The 18,769-nt window shown below is 35.9% G+C and overlaps 1 protein-coding gene across 1 annotated transcript; it reads right to left on the minus strand.

Annotated features, from left to right (window-relative positions):
* mybphb (myosin binding protein Hb) lies at positions 1-17,725 on the minus strand. The gene is made up of 12 exons (XM_079628909.1): positions 17,290-17,725; positions 14,739-14,873; positions 12,199-12,366; positions 8,878-8,966; positions 7,574-7,769; positions 7,349-7,488; positions 5,945-6,104; positions 5,071-5,207; positions 2,932-3,118; positions 1,809-1,863; positions 745-786; positions 1-312 (listed from the first exon to the last, which is right to left on the minus strand). Exons 1-10 carry the CDS (start codon positions 17,546-17,548, stop codon positions 1,832-1,834), a joined length of 1,503 nt encoding a protein of 500 aa, XP_079485035.1. The 5' UTR covers positions 17,549-17,725; the 3' UTR covers positions 1-312; positions 745-786; positions 1,809-1,831.
* Positions 17,726-18,769: the final 1,044 nt, after the last annotated feature.

Consider the following 18,769-nt stretch of genomic DNA (forward strand, 5'->3'; position numbering starts at 1 on the left):
TGGGTGGATGAAAGGCTACGGTTTAATTGAACAAACACTCCTGTTGGTCCGGATGGGACTTGATCCGAGTTACATCACTGGACACAGTCAGGGACGAGTGTGTGTGGCGATACACAGGCAAGAATCATTACATGTCACACACAGGCAGCTGCTGATGTAAATGTCCATATAATAAATAAATGAGCTTTTTTATAATTGTGAGGCAAAGCATTAAATTATGAAAAAAGGAAAATGTCTAATTTTTATATTTATTTTTTATTTCATATGTACATGATTTTTTTTTTCTCATCAGCAAAAGACGTCATCACAATCCTACAAATGTGAAAGAAAAGGTAAAATTAGTAATTGCACATTGCAAGAATTACATTTTTGGGGGATTTTTTATTATTTCAGTTGAACTCTATATTAATGCATTAAATAAAATGGTTAATGAACCGTTATTTGCACTTTTAACCATGGTAAAATTGGACAAAAATAAAAAATATATGAATAATAAAAAACAACGAATGAATGAATTAATTAATGCATAAAAAGCTTAATTTGTAGAACATGTTTTATTATTTTATTGTTTATATAATGAATAATAAGTCAAATAAACAATTCTTCCACCAACAAAGAGTATAGAAACTCTGCATTAATACAGAACTACACTGATATACAGTCGCATATACTTGTTTTAACAGCTTTGAACATGGCTTATCAGAACTGAAGTCAGAGCTGGAACATTCTGGCGTGAGTTCTCACCTTTTGAGAGGGATCCCACATTTTTCTGTTCCTTATTTGGGACTAGAGCGCATGCAGAGAGGAAGAACAAGGAACAGGTGTCAGGACAGCCTGAAAATAGTACTAACACTCCAAGCAACACAAACTCAGTTTTACAGTGTGTTTCTGGGACGATGTCTAACTGGTGTTGAGTCAGGAGGATGTAATTCCGTCTCTCCGGGGGTCATTACGAGTTTAATTTATGGGGAATTGCCACTCGGACACCTCCGGCAGCAGGGGCCGCAATCTCCAAGTTTAGTGTCCCCCATGTAAGGTCAGGGCCCGAGAGGAAGACAGATGTCTTGTCAAGACCCAAATAGATGGAGAACCAAATAGCTTTTTGGCTCTCCAAAGCTTCCTCTCCGAAGCAAAACATTTAAATTAGTGCACATTCTCAAAGCGGTCTCTTTCGTGGGAGATTGTTCAAAAACAAGAAAATATGAAATATTTAAAAATTATAATATTGTGAAATATTATTACAATTTCAAATAAACGTTTTCTACGTGAATATATTTTCATTATTCCTGTGAATTTTCCTCCAGTCTTCAGTGTCACATGATCCTTCAGAAATTTGCTCCTCGAGAAACATTTCTGATTATTATCAGTGTTGAAAACAGCTGTTCAAAAATAACAGCAGATGTTTGCCTAAAAATATTTTGTAACATTATAAATGTATTTACTGGCACTTTTGACGTATTGAATTCATCCTTTCTGAATAAAAGTCATATTTAAAAAACAACAACTTTATTTTAATGTGTCCTTGTTACAGTGTACAGTGTAAAGTATAATAATTAACTATATGTTCCTACTATAGGGTTAGGAGTAGGATTGGTTTAGGGTTAGTTACATTTAATCATGTATAATTTATAGTAATTACTATAGAAACTACATAACAAGGACACTGTAAAATAAAGTGCTACCAAAAACCCTTACTGACCCCAAACCTGTGAACGTAGTGTTTTGTAGTGTACTACTTATATATAGCAGTGAAGTAAAATTACTCTGGTACTTTACACCCCTGAACATATCTAAAAATAGAGACTGACCTGTATGAATGTGGGTGTTGAACTTATTTCTTATCGGCTTCAGCAATCACAGGCTCTGTTGGGAAAGAAAAGCAGAACGCAGTTTAACAGTATTAGACATGTGGAGACTCTTGTTCTGTTTGACATGTTCATTGTCTCTGCTTTCAAGAGGCTGTAAATCATTTTACAATAACAATAAACGTGTCCAACCTTGTACAGAGGCATGTAGAGTGATAACTTGACAAACATAAAGAGAGTTCCCGCATCGGGTTAAGTATTGTATTAACATAGCTTAGGTTGGATTACACTGATATTAGATGTCCATAAAGTGATGCTCCATTTGAGCCCAATCATACAAGCCTGTTTATAACACACTGACAGCAACATGAATTTTATAAATATTTATCTTACACTGATATGATAAATATAAACTTGATTTGGACTCTGGAATCCTTGTTTTTTTTTAAATCATCACATTGTTTCATTGCTGCACATGATTTAAGTTATTTTACAACATACTCTTTCAGCAAAAGCACAATTCTCTCGATTTCATTTATAAATGCATCAGTTAAACATCTGCATCATTGAAAAATCGCGATGTTACAAATGCGGCCTTGACTAAATAAATCTACTCTTACAAGGAGCATGTAATGTACATTCTCCTTTTATTGGAAATCTGTGCAATATAATGCAATCCTTTTGAATATTTAAATCCTTGGATTCATCTCAGCTAATGGATACTCATTTAATTCAGTCTTTTAGACCAATGAAAGGCCACAAGTTTTCCAGTAATTCACGATTACCGTATAGAAAATGATTTCACAGACACTGCACGCATAAAGAATAAGTCAAGCCCATGAAATATTATGGAGCTGAGGATAATTACACGTCTCTATTGAATTTTCATGCCTTTTGAGTCTTAAAATTCACTGATATTTAAAAAATTTTCATGACCATGAAAACTCTGGAGGTCTCAGTGTGGTCAGCAAAACCAAATAATGAAAATAATGTTATCACAGGGAACTGAAGAGCAGTGCTGTCAATCAAGACTGAATCTCATGATGACTGGAATGATCAAAAATACTAAAGGCTTATCACGGACTACTAAAAACACACTTGAGTTAAGTCTGCGATAGTTACTCACGTTTAACCTCCAGTTTGCAGGTAACCAAGGCCTCTCCGTGCTGGTTCTTGGCCCTGCAGGTGTAGACGCCACCGTCATAGTTCCCAGGCTTGCGGATCTCTAGGGAGCAGATGCCCTGGTTGTTCATTTGCCTGAACTTGGGGTCGTCACCAATGATCATCTGATTCTTCATCCACTCGATCCTGGGCTGCAAAGAAGTTGGAAAACACAATGAAAACATGGCACTTTTGCAGTCTAGAGTTTAAATGCATGAATGAAGATCATGCAACGAGCCATTTCTCACATAGATGAAACAAAAATGAACTTTTAGACAAAAAAAACAAAGGTTATATATTGCCTCTATTCTCTATTGATGGTTCCATGAAGAACCTTTAACATCTATAGAACGTTTCTATTCCACAAAAGGTTCTTTATAGTGGAAAAGGGTTCTTTAGATTATTCAAATGTTCTTCACACTAGGCAAAAAAGGATCTTTTAAGAAATGTTCACTGAAAAGTTCTTTTGGAAATTAAAAATGGTTCTTCTATGGCATCACTGACCCAGACAAGAGGATTGTCCAGAGCGGATTTCATGCGCAGACTTTGCAAGCACGGATTTAACAGTTTCAGAGGGGAATGTTTTTTGTAATTTTCTGATACATTATAGATATGATGGTATCCACCATTTAATCGTAATATTTGTCGGAAAACATAGGTAATACAAACCGTAATCGATAACAAAATCATGGTTGATATTCCTAAGGAGTGGTGAACCGTCTTACAAAAGCGAGAGCTTATTAAAGCAACAGAAAACAACCTGTTCTCCATCAAATGTGATAAATGCTGGGGTTACAGTGTTTAAAATAAGTTAACTTCGTCAGCCTTAGGAAGGTCAAACTAATGAGTTTTGGAAATGTTGTGAGAAAAAAACTCAGTGGGTGGAGTTTATTTAAATGAGTACCATTGTGACTTCATAAGAAACATGTTGTAGTCCAAACGAGCCGTTCGTTGTAGTTCTTGAAAAGGAAAATATAATATCTCCCTTTGAAATGGAGTATAAGGACTAAAGTTGAAAAATTGGAAAAGCATTTAATGCAAAAAAAAATTCCATGTATAGATATTAGAAACTAGGCACTCCAGACACATTTCAATGGTCCATTTTCCATTGTGCTAAAAGCTACACAACAATAAGACTTTAATTATGTTTCCTTTCCTTCCTACTGTAAGTTACAAGCAACTGGGGCTTTTATTTACTCACCAACGCCATTTTTACTTGCATTTGGCGCTTGGTGAGTGTTAACTTTGGATGCTGATCAACGCTATGCACACTTTCAGTGTCATGGCCTCCACATATCGTTGTTTGGAAGCTCATCCCGTCATAGTGATGTAGGAATCCCACTTATCCAACTCATGCGGTCCCTCGTCTAGTTATCTTTCCCACTAGGAGTTGCACTATCTCTGGTGGTATGTTAGTGGCGGATTCCTACACTTCAGTGGTCACTCAAACATGAACTGTAGAGCAGATCTTGATGGATTAAGTGTTGATTATGGAACAGACTTCACTATTAAAGCGCACCTGCACAATCTTTAGCATAATTGAACACATGAATGAATTGCATGAGGCTGCTCGGCTCATAATGATTAGATATAGGAGTCAGAGGTTGTTTACACTGGAGTGATTTGGGAAATCTGAACCCAAGAGGACAGCTCTAAAAATGTGGCCCAAATCGTTTGTGATTCAATCTCTTCACATTCACCTGTCCGCCCACTCACCTGTCAATCAACCACTGCACTAAAACAAGAGTTTTAACCTTTGCAAGTTGCATGCAGCTTAAAAAAATAACCAACCAAATGGAAAGTTGCATACATGCACAGTATACAATACATGCACATTACAGAACATCTTCAGCATGTGACGCATGTGCATTAAATTTCAATTAATTTAGATTAAAAACACTAGGAATATCTCAAGACTTATTTTACTTTAACTAGTACAGAATCACTGCACCACTTTTCACACGACATCAACATCAAACTTGTAGGTTAAAGGTAAAGTGTTTCTGTGCAACTAGCCATCAGTCGCTATAGCAGAAATAATGATGGTTCACAAACTATTACCCGAAAATTGGGCCTGCTTACGGATGCTTGAAAAACCACGTACCTTAGGGAATCCCCTAACGGAGCAGAGGAGCTTGGTGCTATAGCCGACGGTAGTGCTGCGGTCTACCAGGGAGGTGGTGAACTTGGGTGGCTCGCTGAAGTCGTGTTCCTTGTACTCGACAGGCTTGTAGTCAATGCCTAAAACACATCATAAAGATAAGACCACTACTGAGGTCATGGGGTCGATTCCCAGAGAATACAAGAAGTGATACAAATGTAGTAAATTGTATGCAATGAAACTTGCTTTGAATCTGCCAAATGCATAAATGTCAATAAAAATATTGTTAATTTAAATAAAGCTGAAATAAAATATAAATATTAGATGAAATACTTAGAAATTCAAATAAGTTGAACATTTACATTTAAATGTAATAAAATTAAAAAAGAAAATTAAATGGAAAACTGAAAAATAAAAGCTAAATCAAAACTATAATATAGTATCTATCTACATTTTAGTACTTAAATAAAACTGTATGAGACTGCATGCCACGTCACTTTCATGACATGACGCACATCTAAACAGAAATATTCTGCAAATATGATCCTCCACATGAACGGAGCAGCAGATGGCGTGACGGAAACCGATTTTACAAGATTGCAAGGTTGCAAGGAAGCAGGAAGTGCATGCGTGCATGTGACGTTTTGATGTAAAGATCTAGATATGCACAAGACCAGCCTTGTTTTGAGGATGTGGCATCATTTTTGGTTTATTTATTTTATTTTTGCATTATTCAAGCAATATGAAAATAAAAAATATAATGATAGATGGATCTAAAGTACTTGTGCTATATTTTAAGACGGATATAAGAGATAGGAACGAATCATGTGATGCTGAGCAAATATAGTCAAATATAATAAATGCAGGAAAGTTTCACCTATCTTCTGGATTGTGGCGGAGGTCTTTGTAACGGTGGCCTCTTCGCTGATTCCACACTTGTTCTCAGTAAAGGCCCTGAAGATGTAGGTGTTTCCCATGATCAGGTCTGAAATAGTGGCATTCAGTCTGTGATAATGCTCCATTACTGTGAACCAGTCCTGTGGAGACACAGCCGCTCAGGTCAGATTCAGATTCAGATTCAGATTATTTTATTTAATGCCATGTCAGCATTCAAAGCTACTTTCATGGCAAAAATTAAATTACAAAAATACAAGTATCATATAAATACAATAAAAACAAAACAAACAGAAAAACAGAAAGTCATATTATACAAGATTTTTTTTCATTTACATATTATGATAAAAAAATCCAAAACCTTTTCAGGCATAATCTTATTAAATAAGATTTTATAAAAGAGCATTTTTTAAAACTTCATAAAAGAGCAATCCTCTTGTATTAAGTCCAGGACAAACCAATAAATTATGTTTGACAGTTAAGGGAATCTAACAAAACATGCATAAAATTGGGTCTTCACCTTTAAGCAAAAAAGCAATGGTCAAACTTGTGTGACCCATACGACATCCGGTGTAGAACACATGATCAAGTCTAGTTTTAAGAGCGATAAAAAGTCTGTTTGTAATTTCCGGATGAGTTTCATACAACTTATTATTCTTGCACATATTCCACTCTTCTTGCCACTTATTTAATATGTATCGATTAATAATCGGTCTGATCTCTGAAGGAGGAATATAGCTCAGGTCAGTAAACTACTGACAGTGTAGAAGTGAATTCCTCATGTGATTTCATTCGATTACTTGGATCCAAAAGGAACTGCATAAATAAACATTGCTTTCGCACACGGCCACTGATCAAACAAACATAAAGTCCTGCCCACAACTCACGCCATTGGTCAAGGACTAGACAGGTCGCTCAAGAAATGTTTAATTTGAGACAATGAAATATGAATGGCGTAGTCATAGTTGTCTCTTCTGCAGAGCTGAAGTTCGTAAATTATGAACTTTACACAGTTATTGAACTGAACTGAATCAACACTGAACTGAATCAACACTGAACTGAATTATGATACTTATTGAACAAAGTTTGAATCATTGATTCTGTTACTTTATCACAGTGAAGCTGCTTTGAAACAATCTGTATTGTATGCAGCGCTATATAAATAAAGCTGATTTGACTCTGCTTGTTGAGCTGGGATAGGAGAAAACATTTTAACACCAAAAAATACTTCAGCTCTAATATAGCATGGCATTTACATGCTTCTTCAAGGCACTTTCAAGAATACCACCATGTGTAACAAACATGGTAAATGTCGCTATTGCGATGGCACCATGTCTGCCATCACAGTAATACCATGGTGTGTAGTAAATGTTGAAAAAGCTTGTACCCCTGTCTTTTTGTCGGCTTTCTGGATGGTGTATCCGGTGATTGCTGTGTTTCCGGTATCCTTGGGTTCGGTCCACTCCAGAGCAACATTGAAACCCCAGGTGTCCACGATCTTGATGGTGGCTGGAGGTCCAGGCAACTCTGGTGAACAGGTCGACAAGACAATTGTTGAAATAAACTCCTGCAACCACAGTCCATGATGTGTATGATCCTTTATAACACATACCAACAATCTGCAGAGTTAGCTGGGATTTGTCCTCAAAGCTTTCCACTTTCACACACATCTCGTACACGCCGGAGTCGGCTCTCTCTGCGGCACGGATGAAGAAGATGCTGTCCTTGTCGCTGTTGCGAACATTAACCTTTTTAGTATCAATAGGCTGGCCATCCTTTGTCCATGACACGGCAGGTTGTGGTTTGCCCTGCAGGTTAGAAAAGAAGACAAGTATAGCAGAGAATTAGCAACTCATAGTGCGAATATATGCCTAAAACTGGCCAAATACATTTTTAACAGATCCATACATTCAAAATGGACTCAGAATTGACTGACTAGTCTTCTTCCTCTCTGAAAATCAAATAAAGAAGATTGTGTGCTTGTGAATAATGTAATATCAATGAAATAATAAGCCATAAAGTGTACTTAGAAGTGTACTTAGAGAGAGAGTTCACTATCATGACTGTTTCTTAACACTCTTTTAAAATGTGCACTTTGTAACATCATACAAAAAAGTTTGTAACAATTTATTTATAATGCATTATAAAGTTATTCATAATGTATGTTATAATGCATTGATTACAATTATTTATGGATGCAATGCATTATAACATACATTATGAATGGTTTAATGCATTATACTTTCTAAAGGTGTAACAGAAGTATTATAACTGTGGTTATAATTATTTATGAGACCATACAATGCATTATAAGGTGCATTACAAAGCATTATTAATGCATTAAAAGTACTTTTAACGTTACGCTTTACAATAAGGTTTCATTAGTTAATTTTAGTCGACTACATTAGTTTTAACATGAACTAATAATGAACTGCACTTCTACAGCATTTATTAATCTTTGTTCATGTTAATTTCAACACTTACTAATATATGATTAAAATCAAAAGTTTTATTTGTTAACATTAGTTAATGCATTGTGAACTAACATGAACAAACAATGAACAACTGTATTTGTAAAAGATGAACAAATACAGTGACAAATGTGTTGCTCATTGTAAGTTTATTAGATAATACATTAGTTAATGTTTACAAATGAAACCTTATTGTAAAGTGTTACCCATTACTATATATATATATATATATATATATATATATATATATATATATATATATATATATATATATATATATATATATATATATATATATATATAGGCTTTAAGTAAAGTGTACTTTACAGAACATTTTAAATCATAATGTTTTAATAATCTATAGTCATGCACTAATGTTAGATTTAGCTACATTCGCCATGCATTTTCAGTGAACTGAACATTATTGTTTCATGAGATTACGTACACTGAAGGGAATAACAAGGTTGATCTTCTCTCCAACATTTTTCACGTAGCGCTGCCTCAGGTAGCGTGGCAGACGGATTTTGGGGCGATCTGAAGGGAGAGAAAAACGGGGTACATGACATAATTACATTGTATATACAGTATGCTTTTTAAACACTATGAGCACGGTTACATTATTGAGATCGAATGTGCCTTATAGTGCAAAGACAGAGCAACTTTTTATAAAGAAATACATGCTCTTATTTTATTGGTTTATAAAAAAAACCCTACTCGCTTATTTTATTTCTAATCCCAGTCAACAAAACAGAGGAGAAATCCTTGGTTTTAGGCAAGAAAAACTTGCTTATTTCACAGTTTCACTTCACTATGACTGGAACATACTACAAAATACTTTGAAACTTACGTCTCTAATCCCAATCTCCACCTTTAAGCAGAACCTCCAAAACAACATAGTTGACTCTTGTTCCTGCTGATAATCCTGAACCATATTTATACACACATACTTAAGCACTTTTTTATTTATTTATTTATTTTTCTCTTTGCGGTCAACGTTTTTTAAATTTAATTGCTTGATATGTGTTATGTGTATGACTAGTTTTACAGTATGTTTCTATTTATTCCTGTAGCCTCTTGGCCAGGTCATGTTTGTAAATGAGAAGTTGTTCTCAAACTGTTTACCTGGATAAATAAAGGTAAAAAAAAAAAAACCTAGCTAACCTTACCGTGACCCGGGCTTTCCAGAATGCAAGCTAACTGTAATGTCATCCTTAGCTGTTGTCAGCTAAGTCTGCAGCAAAAACTACCTAAATATTTTACAAAACCGTAAGTAGCAGCACAAATGTACTGTAAAAGAAGGAAATCAAAAGGCTAAAAACATTATGAGTCGTCAATGACACACTTTGAGCTAGCTCACATGCTAACGGTGCTTCTGTTGAACTCATCACAGCTTTAAATAGATCAGTCCTATTACACCCCTGTCACTAATAACTTATGATGGAGATCTTTAGTTACATTAAAACTGCTGAATTACAAATAATACTATATCTCAGAATCGCAGTTTAACATTCATTTCTAAAAAAGCACCTTCAATGCTAAATTTTTTTATATTTTTTGTTGTTGCATGCATGCATGTAATTAGGCAACCTCTGCATTGTAGTCAGCAGATAAAATGGTGAATTTGTCTCTGGAAAACGCTGAGAAGTGTTAGCCGAATGCTAACTCTTACAGGCTCCAGCATGCCTCTAAATAAACATAGCATCTCTAGTCGGGCTAAAAAGTCTCATGGGGTAACCTTAGATGTCACTTGACTCCTCATGCAGAGCGAGAACATTTGGGAATGCATCCCACCCTCCGACTCAAACCTTTCACACTTGTCGCCATCGCTCTTAAAGGAAGTAGCTTGACACTGCTCCAGGCGGCTAGCTGTCAATGGCTTTGAAGCCATGTAAAAGCCTCTCCACATAATCCTTGCTAATGCACAACACTTACCAACAAACCATTTTCTAATTTTTCTTTTATAATTGGAAAAGACATTTCATGGCATGCTTCGGTGCATGAAGACCTTTAATGGGAGATCTGCTAAGATGTCCCTCTCCCTCTTTTGCGTAGACCGGATTCAAGTTACATTCCAATACCGCTTGACTTTCCATTCTACATTTATGATTTCTTTCTTTAGACGCTGGACACTCTTGGAGTATGTAAAGCGACTGCAAGCATTCGTACACAAAAACTGGTTTACAAAACGGCTGCGATAATGCGATAATAACTGCCTCTTGTTGCTTCACAATGTTTAATACCTCAGATGTTGAAAGCTACTTAAAGTACAACTAACAACAGTGCAACAGCAAAAATATCACTGTGCCGTTTATGATATTAGACCCTGGACCACAAAACCAGTCTGGAGTCGCACGGGTATATGTGGCAATAGCCAACAATACATTGTATGGGTCAAAATTATCGATTTTTCTGGTATGCCAAAATCATTAGGATATTAAGTAAAGATCATGTTCCATGAAGATATTTTGTAGATTTCCTACCTTAAATATATAAAGAAAATATTTTTGTGAGTGAGTGCAGCACAATCGTGAACATAAATGCACAACTTTAAAGGAGATTTTCTCAATGTTTAGATTTTTTTGCATCCTCAGATTCCAGATTTTCAATAGTTGTATCTCGACCAAATATTGTCCTATCCTAACAAACCACACATCAATGGACATCTTATTTATTCAGCTTTCAGATTATGTATACATCTCAATTTAAAAAAATTGACCCATAAGCTGGTTTTGTGGTCCACTGTCACATATGCCACAGCAACAGATAGTTCTACATTGTACAGTAGATAGAAGACTTCTGCCTGATCTGAGCAAGTCTGTAAGGCAACACCTCTACATGCTAAAGCCAGACCCTTGTCAGGTAGACTTATTTAGATTTATTTTTCACAACTGGCAACCACTCAGAGCCAATTAGGGGGCCCTGTTGAACTGCATGAGAGGTTTGCCTGACGTGGTACCAGTTTCACCTCTCGAGATAGCTCTGAGGTCTGGGATACTTGAGATTCGAGAGGTGGCCCCCGATCTGTAGAGCGGCTACATGTGCAGGCAAGAGCAGGGGAACTCTGTGCTCCAACATTTACTGTAATTATGTCCAAAGAAAACTGGCTTAGATCTGAAAAGTGAGAGGGTACATTTTATGAAACTTCTCGGCTTGAAGTCATCTTAGTAATGCAATTCATTTTCTGTGAATGCCGCTATAGGTAGCCTAAATAAAGCGAAGAAAAACAAAATGCTGAAACTTTTAAGTGTTTATGATTATGATAATACATTAAAATAACATGATAAGTTTGCAATATCAAGCCGTTTTACAGATTTTTTTGTACAGCTAAAATAAATGGAAGCGGATGAGATCGGAAGCATTGACACAATAAAGTTACGACGGCGGCGCCTGCTCTCACATTAACAATAAGGTGAATAGGCTTTTGGTTCGTGCACTTTTTTCACTGCATTGTGGCCACCCAAAATGAAATTGTTACAATGGCTGTTATGATACACTATCATTTAAAAGTTTAGGGTCCGTAAGAGTTTATTCTAAAAGATCTTTTATTCTGCAAGGGTGCATTAAATAAATAAACAAACGTTCTATTCATAAAAGAATCCTGAATTTTTAAGTTATTTTAAATTGAAATAATATTTCGCAATATGACTGTTTTTACTGCATTTTGAATCAAATATATGGTGTGCAGAGGAGACTCTCACTGAGCCTACAGACTACAGTGGTGTATGTGTTTCAGAGCTTGATTCTGGGCAGTAAAAGCTTGGCTTACCCACGACCTCTCTGACCAGGACGGTGTCGGCCAGAGCTGCGGGGGGGCTGCGGCCGCTGGGGTTCATGGCCACCACCCTGATGTTCAGCCGGTCACCAGTGGTCTGGTTCTTGATCACATAGCGGCAGGACACGGTGAGCTCCTCGTTAGCGGCTTTCCAGTCAGCGGCTGCGATAGAGAGGACAAGAGTTAGAGCATCCAGTCAGTCATCATCTAAGATTTGCATCCCATTAATTATCATAAAAATTGGTAACACTTTATTTTTACAGTGTCCTTGTTACATATGTTACATGTACTTACCATAGTAATAATAGTAAATTATGCATAATTACATGCAACTAACCCTCAACCAAACCCTAACCCTATAGTAAGTACATGTAGTTGCTTAACATTACTCAGTACTTAAATATGTAATTACACTGTAACAATGACGCCTTCAAATAAAGTGTAACCTAAAAATGTATTGTGGATTAATTGCACATTGATTGTGGGTCATATTTAAATAATAAAACCTCAAAAAAAGTGTATTTAAAATTTTTCAATTAATAATTAGAAGTTTTGATCTAAGATTTGCATCCCATTTATAGTCTTACAAATGTATTGTTGGTTAACGGTACATTGCTTTTAGAAAGGCCATATTTTAATAAAATTATTAAAAGTATTATTATTATTATTTTTAGGTACTATTATAAAATAAAAAAATCTAAGATTGATTGTTGAATTGACACATTGATAGTAAAAGTGATATTTAAATAAAATGTAAGTATTATTATTTAAAAAATAGGTTGCACTTTACTTTACAGTATGGTTTAAGGTTAGGTTTAGGGTGTAGGTTCAGGGTTAGTACCCAGTTATTGTAATTACAATAATAAGTACATAGTAGTACATTTGGAACAGGACTGTAAAATAAAGTGCTACCAAAAACAGATATACAATTTTTTTTTACAATATATATATTGAAATAAAAAAGTCACACTGTTCCTGAACAAATCAATATGTGAGTGTATATATCCCTTTTCTCCCCCGAATTTATTTGCACTTATTTATTTATTTATTTAACTGCTGTGTGTGAGCAAGTTTAACTGTTTTTACATGTGCAACTGACATGACTGCAACAGCAATCCTGTTCTGCTGGCAGACTTCTGTGTAGCACTTCTAGAAATGCCTCACTCCATATAGGGACACAACTTAGGTGGGTGTACAAGCTGCCGTTGACATATTGGGGACAGGTGCAACCGAGAGTTTTGACCAGCCAATAAAGTGCTAATGAACATTTGAACGTTGCGTCGTGTTTAATTTAAGATATAGTATTGTGAGCTGGCATTTCAAGATGCAAGTGCTTGGCGGGCTCCTGTAATCAAGTGGAAAGGCTTTTCGATTTTAAATGTAATCCACATTGAGGGTTTTATTAAGCCAATGAAAAAACTGCTTGTCTGAAACCGAAAGCAGCTGCACAGTAAGTTGATGCCTGAACACGCAGCGTGTTTTATCTCAGCATCTAGAACAACTTTCGGCTACACTTTATTTTAAGGTGTCTGTGTTACACTGTAATTATGCATTTAACTGAGTAACTACATGAGGGAAATGCATTACAAGTAACTTGAGCTACGCAATCAGATTACCTTTTCAAATAACTAGTAAAGTAACGCATTACTTTTAAAATTTAAACAAAATATCTGAGTTACTTTTTCAAATAAGTAACGCAAGTAACTTTGTTTTCCCATTTATTGACTGACAGCTCTCCTGTCCTCATGTTGAGACAAATCAAAGTGCAGAGGCGTTGTGAGTGTGTGTGTGTGTGTGTGTGTGTGTGTGAACATGATGTTTATTGTAGTTCTAAACTAAATGTGAGCATTTACTCATCTCACTTGCACACACAAAAAAATATTCAATATTCCTCAGAATGAATAAAATCAGTGAAATGCAGAATCAGAATACTATGCAAACCTCCAATAACTAAATATGTTAAATAAAACATAATTTTTTATGCATTTAATCTCACTTTATTGACCAATGTGCTTGCTTCTGACCTTCGATGATTCAGTTAAATAAGCAAAAATGACTGTAGATAGATAGAAAGGTTTGCTTGTTTGCTTTCCTCTACTGTACACATTTCCTTCAGTCTGAGGATTATTATTTTACTTTTGGTGTGAAAGGGTCTTTACATTTGCCCAAAAATATAACTTTTGTGTTATAAAAAAACAAGCCCAGCCCAGGTGGGAAAAAAAGTAACGCAAAAGTAACGTAACGCATTACTTTTCTAAAAAAGTAATTAATGCAATTAGGTACTTTTTAAGGGAGTAACACAATATTGTAATGCATTACTTTAAAAAGTAACTTTCCCCAACACTGCTTACTATAGGGTTAGGTTTTGGATTAGTTGCATGAAATGATTAATAATTTATATTACATTAACTACATGTAAAAAGGACACTGTAAAAAACACCCATAAAGGGTGTTATATAACATTGGATTTGGACGTGTCTTGATCACTTCCTACCTCTAAAGAAAGCTGAATTAGTTCAGATTTCCAGACTTACTTCCTTCCTTGCAGATTTCCACAGTGTATCCATCCAGACCAGAGTTTCCAATGGTGGCTGGAGGTCTCCATGAGATCGTGACTGAAGTGTCATTGACATCCTCAACGCCGAGCTCGAGGGGCTCGCTGGTGGGCTCTGCAGAGCAAACACACATTCAATATTGTAAAGTAAAATCGGACTCTCCAATGCATGTCACAGTTGGAAATGGCACAAAGCATGGGTGAAACTGAGGTGATCTGAAGGCGTGGGTTCCCGTGGGTTTACCTGCCGGTGGGGGGGGTGGAGGAGCTGTCGGTGCTTTGATTTCCTCAGCAGGCGGAGCTTCAGCATCAGCTGGTGTTAAATAGGCAGGGCACATTAATAAAAGCAGCATTTAAATAGAGCTTCAGGCATTATGGAATCAGAGCCCATAAGTCTTTATAAGACAAATGCGTTTTAAAGTCAACATGAAATCAATACTGGCATGCTGGAATCAAGATCAAGCTGTTTTCACGTTGAATATCACAACGTAAAAATCTTTCATGTTGACTTTGACTTTTTCAGTACTGGGAAGCATCAGGTGTTTTGACTACTAATGCAGTGCGTCAAGTAAAAGTACAGTAGCTGTTTAGCATTGGTTTACCATGCACTGTAAAAAAAATCTAATCTCCCCAACTCAAAATTTTCTAGTGACTGGTCACATCTACATTTTTCAATTGGCCAAAGTGAAATTCTGCAAATGTATTAAAACAAATTTTCAGAATTTCACTTAGATGTGAAAAATTTAGATGTGACCAGTCACTAGAAACTAGATTTGGGGAGGTTATAATTTTTTACAGTGTGGCTATGACCATCAGCGAGGCCTCAGCAGCGCGTGCAGCGGCTCCTTTAGCCATGTGGACAGCAAATACTTTTTAAATGTTAGTAAAATGTTAGAATGGCCCATTTCTTTGCATAGAATATAGTTTAGAAAACATAAAAAAGTAGTCGTAGAACGAACATCAAACAATATCGGGTCGTTTTGCACATTATTTGAATTAAAATACATTTTAGTATATTTAATCTTGAGTTAATATAGTTTAAAATGATAAGAAATTAAATAATTTAATGATAACAAACTGTAAGCTGTACACAAATAAATAATGAATATAAATTATATTCATTAATGTTGTGTCCATCTAATATCATTATTTTAATACAAAAGAATATTTCTAAAACCAACAATCACTGAAGAATTACCCATACTCATTAACTTACCTTCTAACTGTTAAAGACTGGGCTAATCAAAACATCATAGTTAAATATTCATTATTATTTAAATATTAGCTCTCTGTGGAACTGTAAATAGAGATGTCTGTGTTTGTCACAGGCTCTAAATACCTCTGGCTTATAAGGCCTCAGTGGATATAGCTGGGGTTAAAATAATAATTGCACAGGTGATGAAAAGCATGCTTTGTTCTTGTTAGAGAGTAAAGTACTCAGATTATCATGTAAATTATTGCAGATTATAGAGTTTATGAACAAAGTAATGACCAACTGGGCTTCTATAGAAGCTTGTGTGAAGTTTTATGCTTGAGCTTTTAAAAATATTGCATTGGCGGCAAACCTCAATAGACGATTCCTTTTCTTTGTCTGCATTTCACAAAAGCTTTCAAAGGAACTGTGTGTTATTCTGCACTCTTGTGAGAAGTAAATGTCAATATATTGCCTGTATATTCTCTGAATAAATATATGGTAATCACGGATATCTGATACCATGGTACTGCTTTAGTACTTTTCTCTACGGGAGAAGAGATTTTAGAAGAAACTATGGTTATGGTTACCATGAACTTTTTGAAGAATGTATTTGAATTTAAAGTTGTATTGTCTTTAAGTTGATAATAAAGTGTAGTAAATGCGCAGATCAGGGTGGGTCCGGGCGAACAGCTGGTATGATCAGTATTAGAGGTTAACAGGTGTAAATGCTTATGGTGTTTTTTTTAAACCATCAGCTGTAGTCAGGCGTTTTCCAAGTAGCTTCCAAGAGTTCTTGGCTCCAGCAGTGATGTGCATTGAGTTCTCACGCATTAAAGGTTATCATTTGTTATATGGCATGCATCTGTGTTAATTTTGCTTGTTTGTTTGCATTTATTATTGCAAATGATAGAGGTCGCACAAAAGTAGGGTCATATTTCACCAACAAAGATAGAGAAGAAATTATATTTAGCATAAAAAAATGACTAAAAAAAATCTAATTTTTTTTTTTTTTACATGCATAGTAACAATGTTCATGACAAGCACATTTAAATGCGAAAATATTTTAATTTCCACTGTAATGCTAAAAATAATTATTTATAATTTAAATGGTTCTTCATGGCAGTATTTTTATTTTTATTTAATACATGGTGATTATAAATATGCAAATTATAATTTCTCCTTTTTTTCTCGCAATTTTAGACTGAAATGTTCCTCTTAGAATAAGAAAAAAGTGTGTACAGTGCTATCTTAGAGAGATCTACCAATAGAGATACACTTTGGCAATTTGATTTGAAGAAGCGTGTGAGAGTTTGGGGTCCACATGCGCACCCAGTACCTGCAGGAGGAGGTGCTGGTTCTGCTGGTGGAGCTTCAGCAGGAGGAGCTTCAGCCGGTGCACCTTCAGCTGGGACGGCCTCGGCCGGTGCACCTTCTGCTGGGACGGCCTCCACTGGGGCAGCTTCAGCGGGTGCTGGTTCAGCGGGTGCTGGTTCAGGTACGGGTTCTGGCGCCGGTTCGGGCGCGGGTGCCGCTGCCGGTTCCTCCTTCTTGGCGGCCTTAGCCGACTTCTTTATCGGGGCTGGTTTCGCCGGCATGCTTGTCAGCTTCAGGGATCCCTCTGACTCAGTAAGTCCTCCGGCTCAGTCTAAAGAGGGGTCACCCCAGATTTATAGCCTAGGCCATGTGGCGCTGGTCAACTCCTCCCCTCGAGAGTTTCAAGTGACTAGTGAGGGAGTGAACGGAGCTCTCAACATCACGGCCACTTCAGCTGTACATACAGAGTGCCACCGACTGCAGATAAGAAGTGTGCGGGTCGGGGGGAGGGGGGTCTTGAAAAGTAGGCCTACAAACTAAACTGATTTAATTACACAAATTACATAATGAAGACAACAACAGCATTTAAATGTTTAGTAATGACAAAAGAAACTTGTTCAAACAAGAAACTTCAACACTCTTCAACAATAAAAACAAAAAATGAAGCACAAATTGTGATGTTTATCTTAAGTAATATTTGCTTATTAGTATGGATGAATTGGATCATCGAAGGTCAGCAGCAAAGACATTAGTTAATAAAGTGAGATTAAATATATTTGTGTTAAGATATATAATTAGTACAGGTTGTATAATATTGAATATTCTGATATTTAATTGATTTTGAGGAATTAAAACACAACGCCTCTGCACTTAACTGTCAGTAGGACAGGAGAGCTGTCAGTCAATAAATGGGAAATCAAAGTAAATTAGGTTACTTGTTTGAAAAAGTAACACAGATATGTTGTTAAAAGCAATGCACTACTTTACTAGTTACTTGGGAAAAGTAATCTGATTACATTAAACATTACTTGTAACGCGTAACCCCCATCAATAACAATGTGTTTCTGTCTATCTAGCTTAGTTTATATGTGACTCTGGACCACAAAACCAGTCTGGAGTCGCACGGGTATATCTGTGGCAATAGCCAACTATACATTGTATGGGTCAAAATTATCCATTTTTCTTTTATGCCAAAAATGATTAGGATATTAAGTAAAGATCATGTTCCATGAAGATATTTTGTAAATTTCCTACCGTAAATATATAAAACATGTATTTTTGTGAGTGAATGCAGCACAATCGTGAACATAAATGCACAACTTTAAAGGAGATTTTCTCAATATTTCAATTTTTTTGCATCCTCAGATTCCATATTTTTTTAATAGTTGTATCTCGCCCACATATTGTCCTATCCTAACAAACCATACATTAATGAAAAGCTTATTTATTCAGCTTTCATGTGATGTATATATCTAAATTTAACATAAGGTCACATATGTCTC

This window comes from Phoxinus phoxinus, assembly GCF_949152265.1.
Source record: "Phoxinus phoxinus genome assembly, chromosome: 11".
NCBI lineage: Eukaryota > Metazoa > Chordata > Actinopteri > Cypriniformes > Leuciscidae > Phoxinus > Phoxinus phoxinus.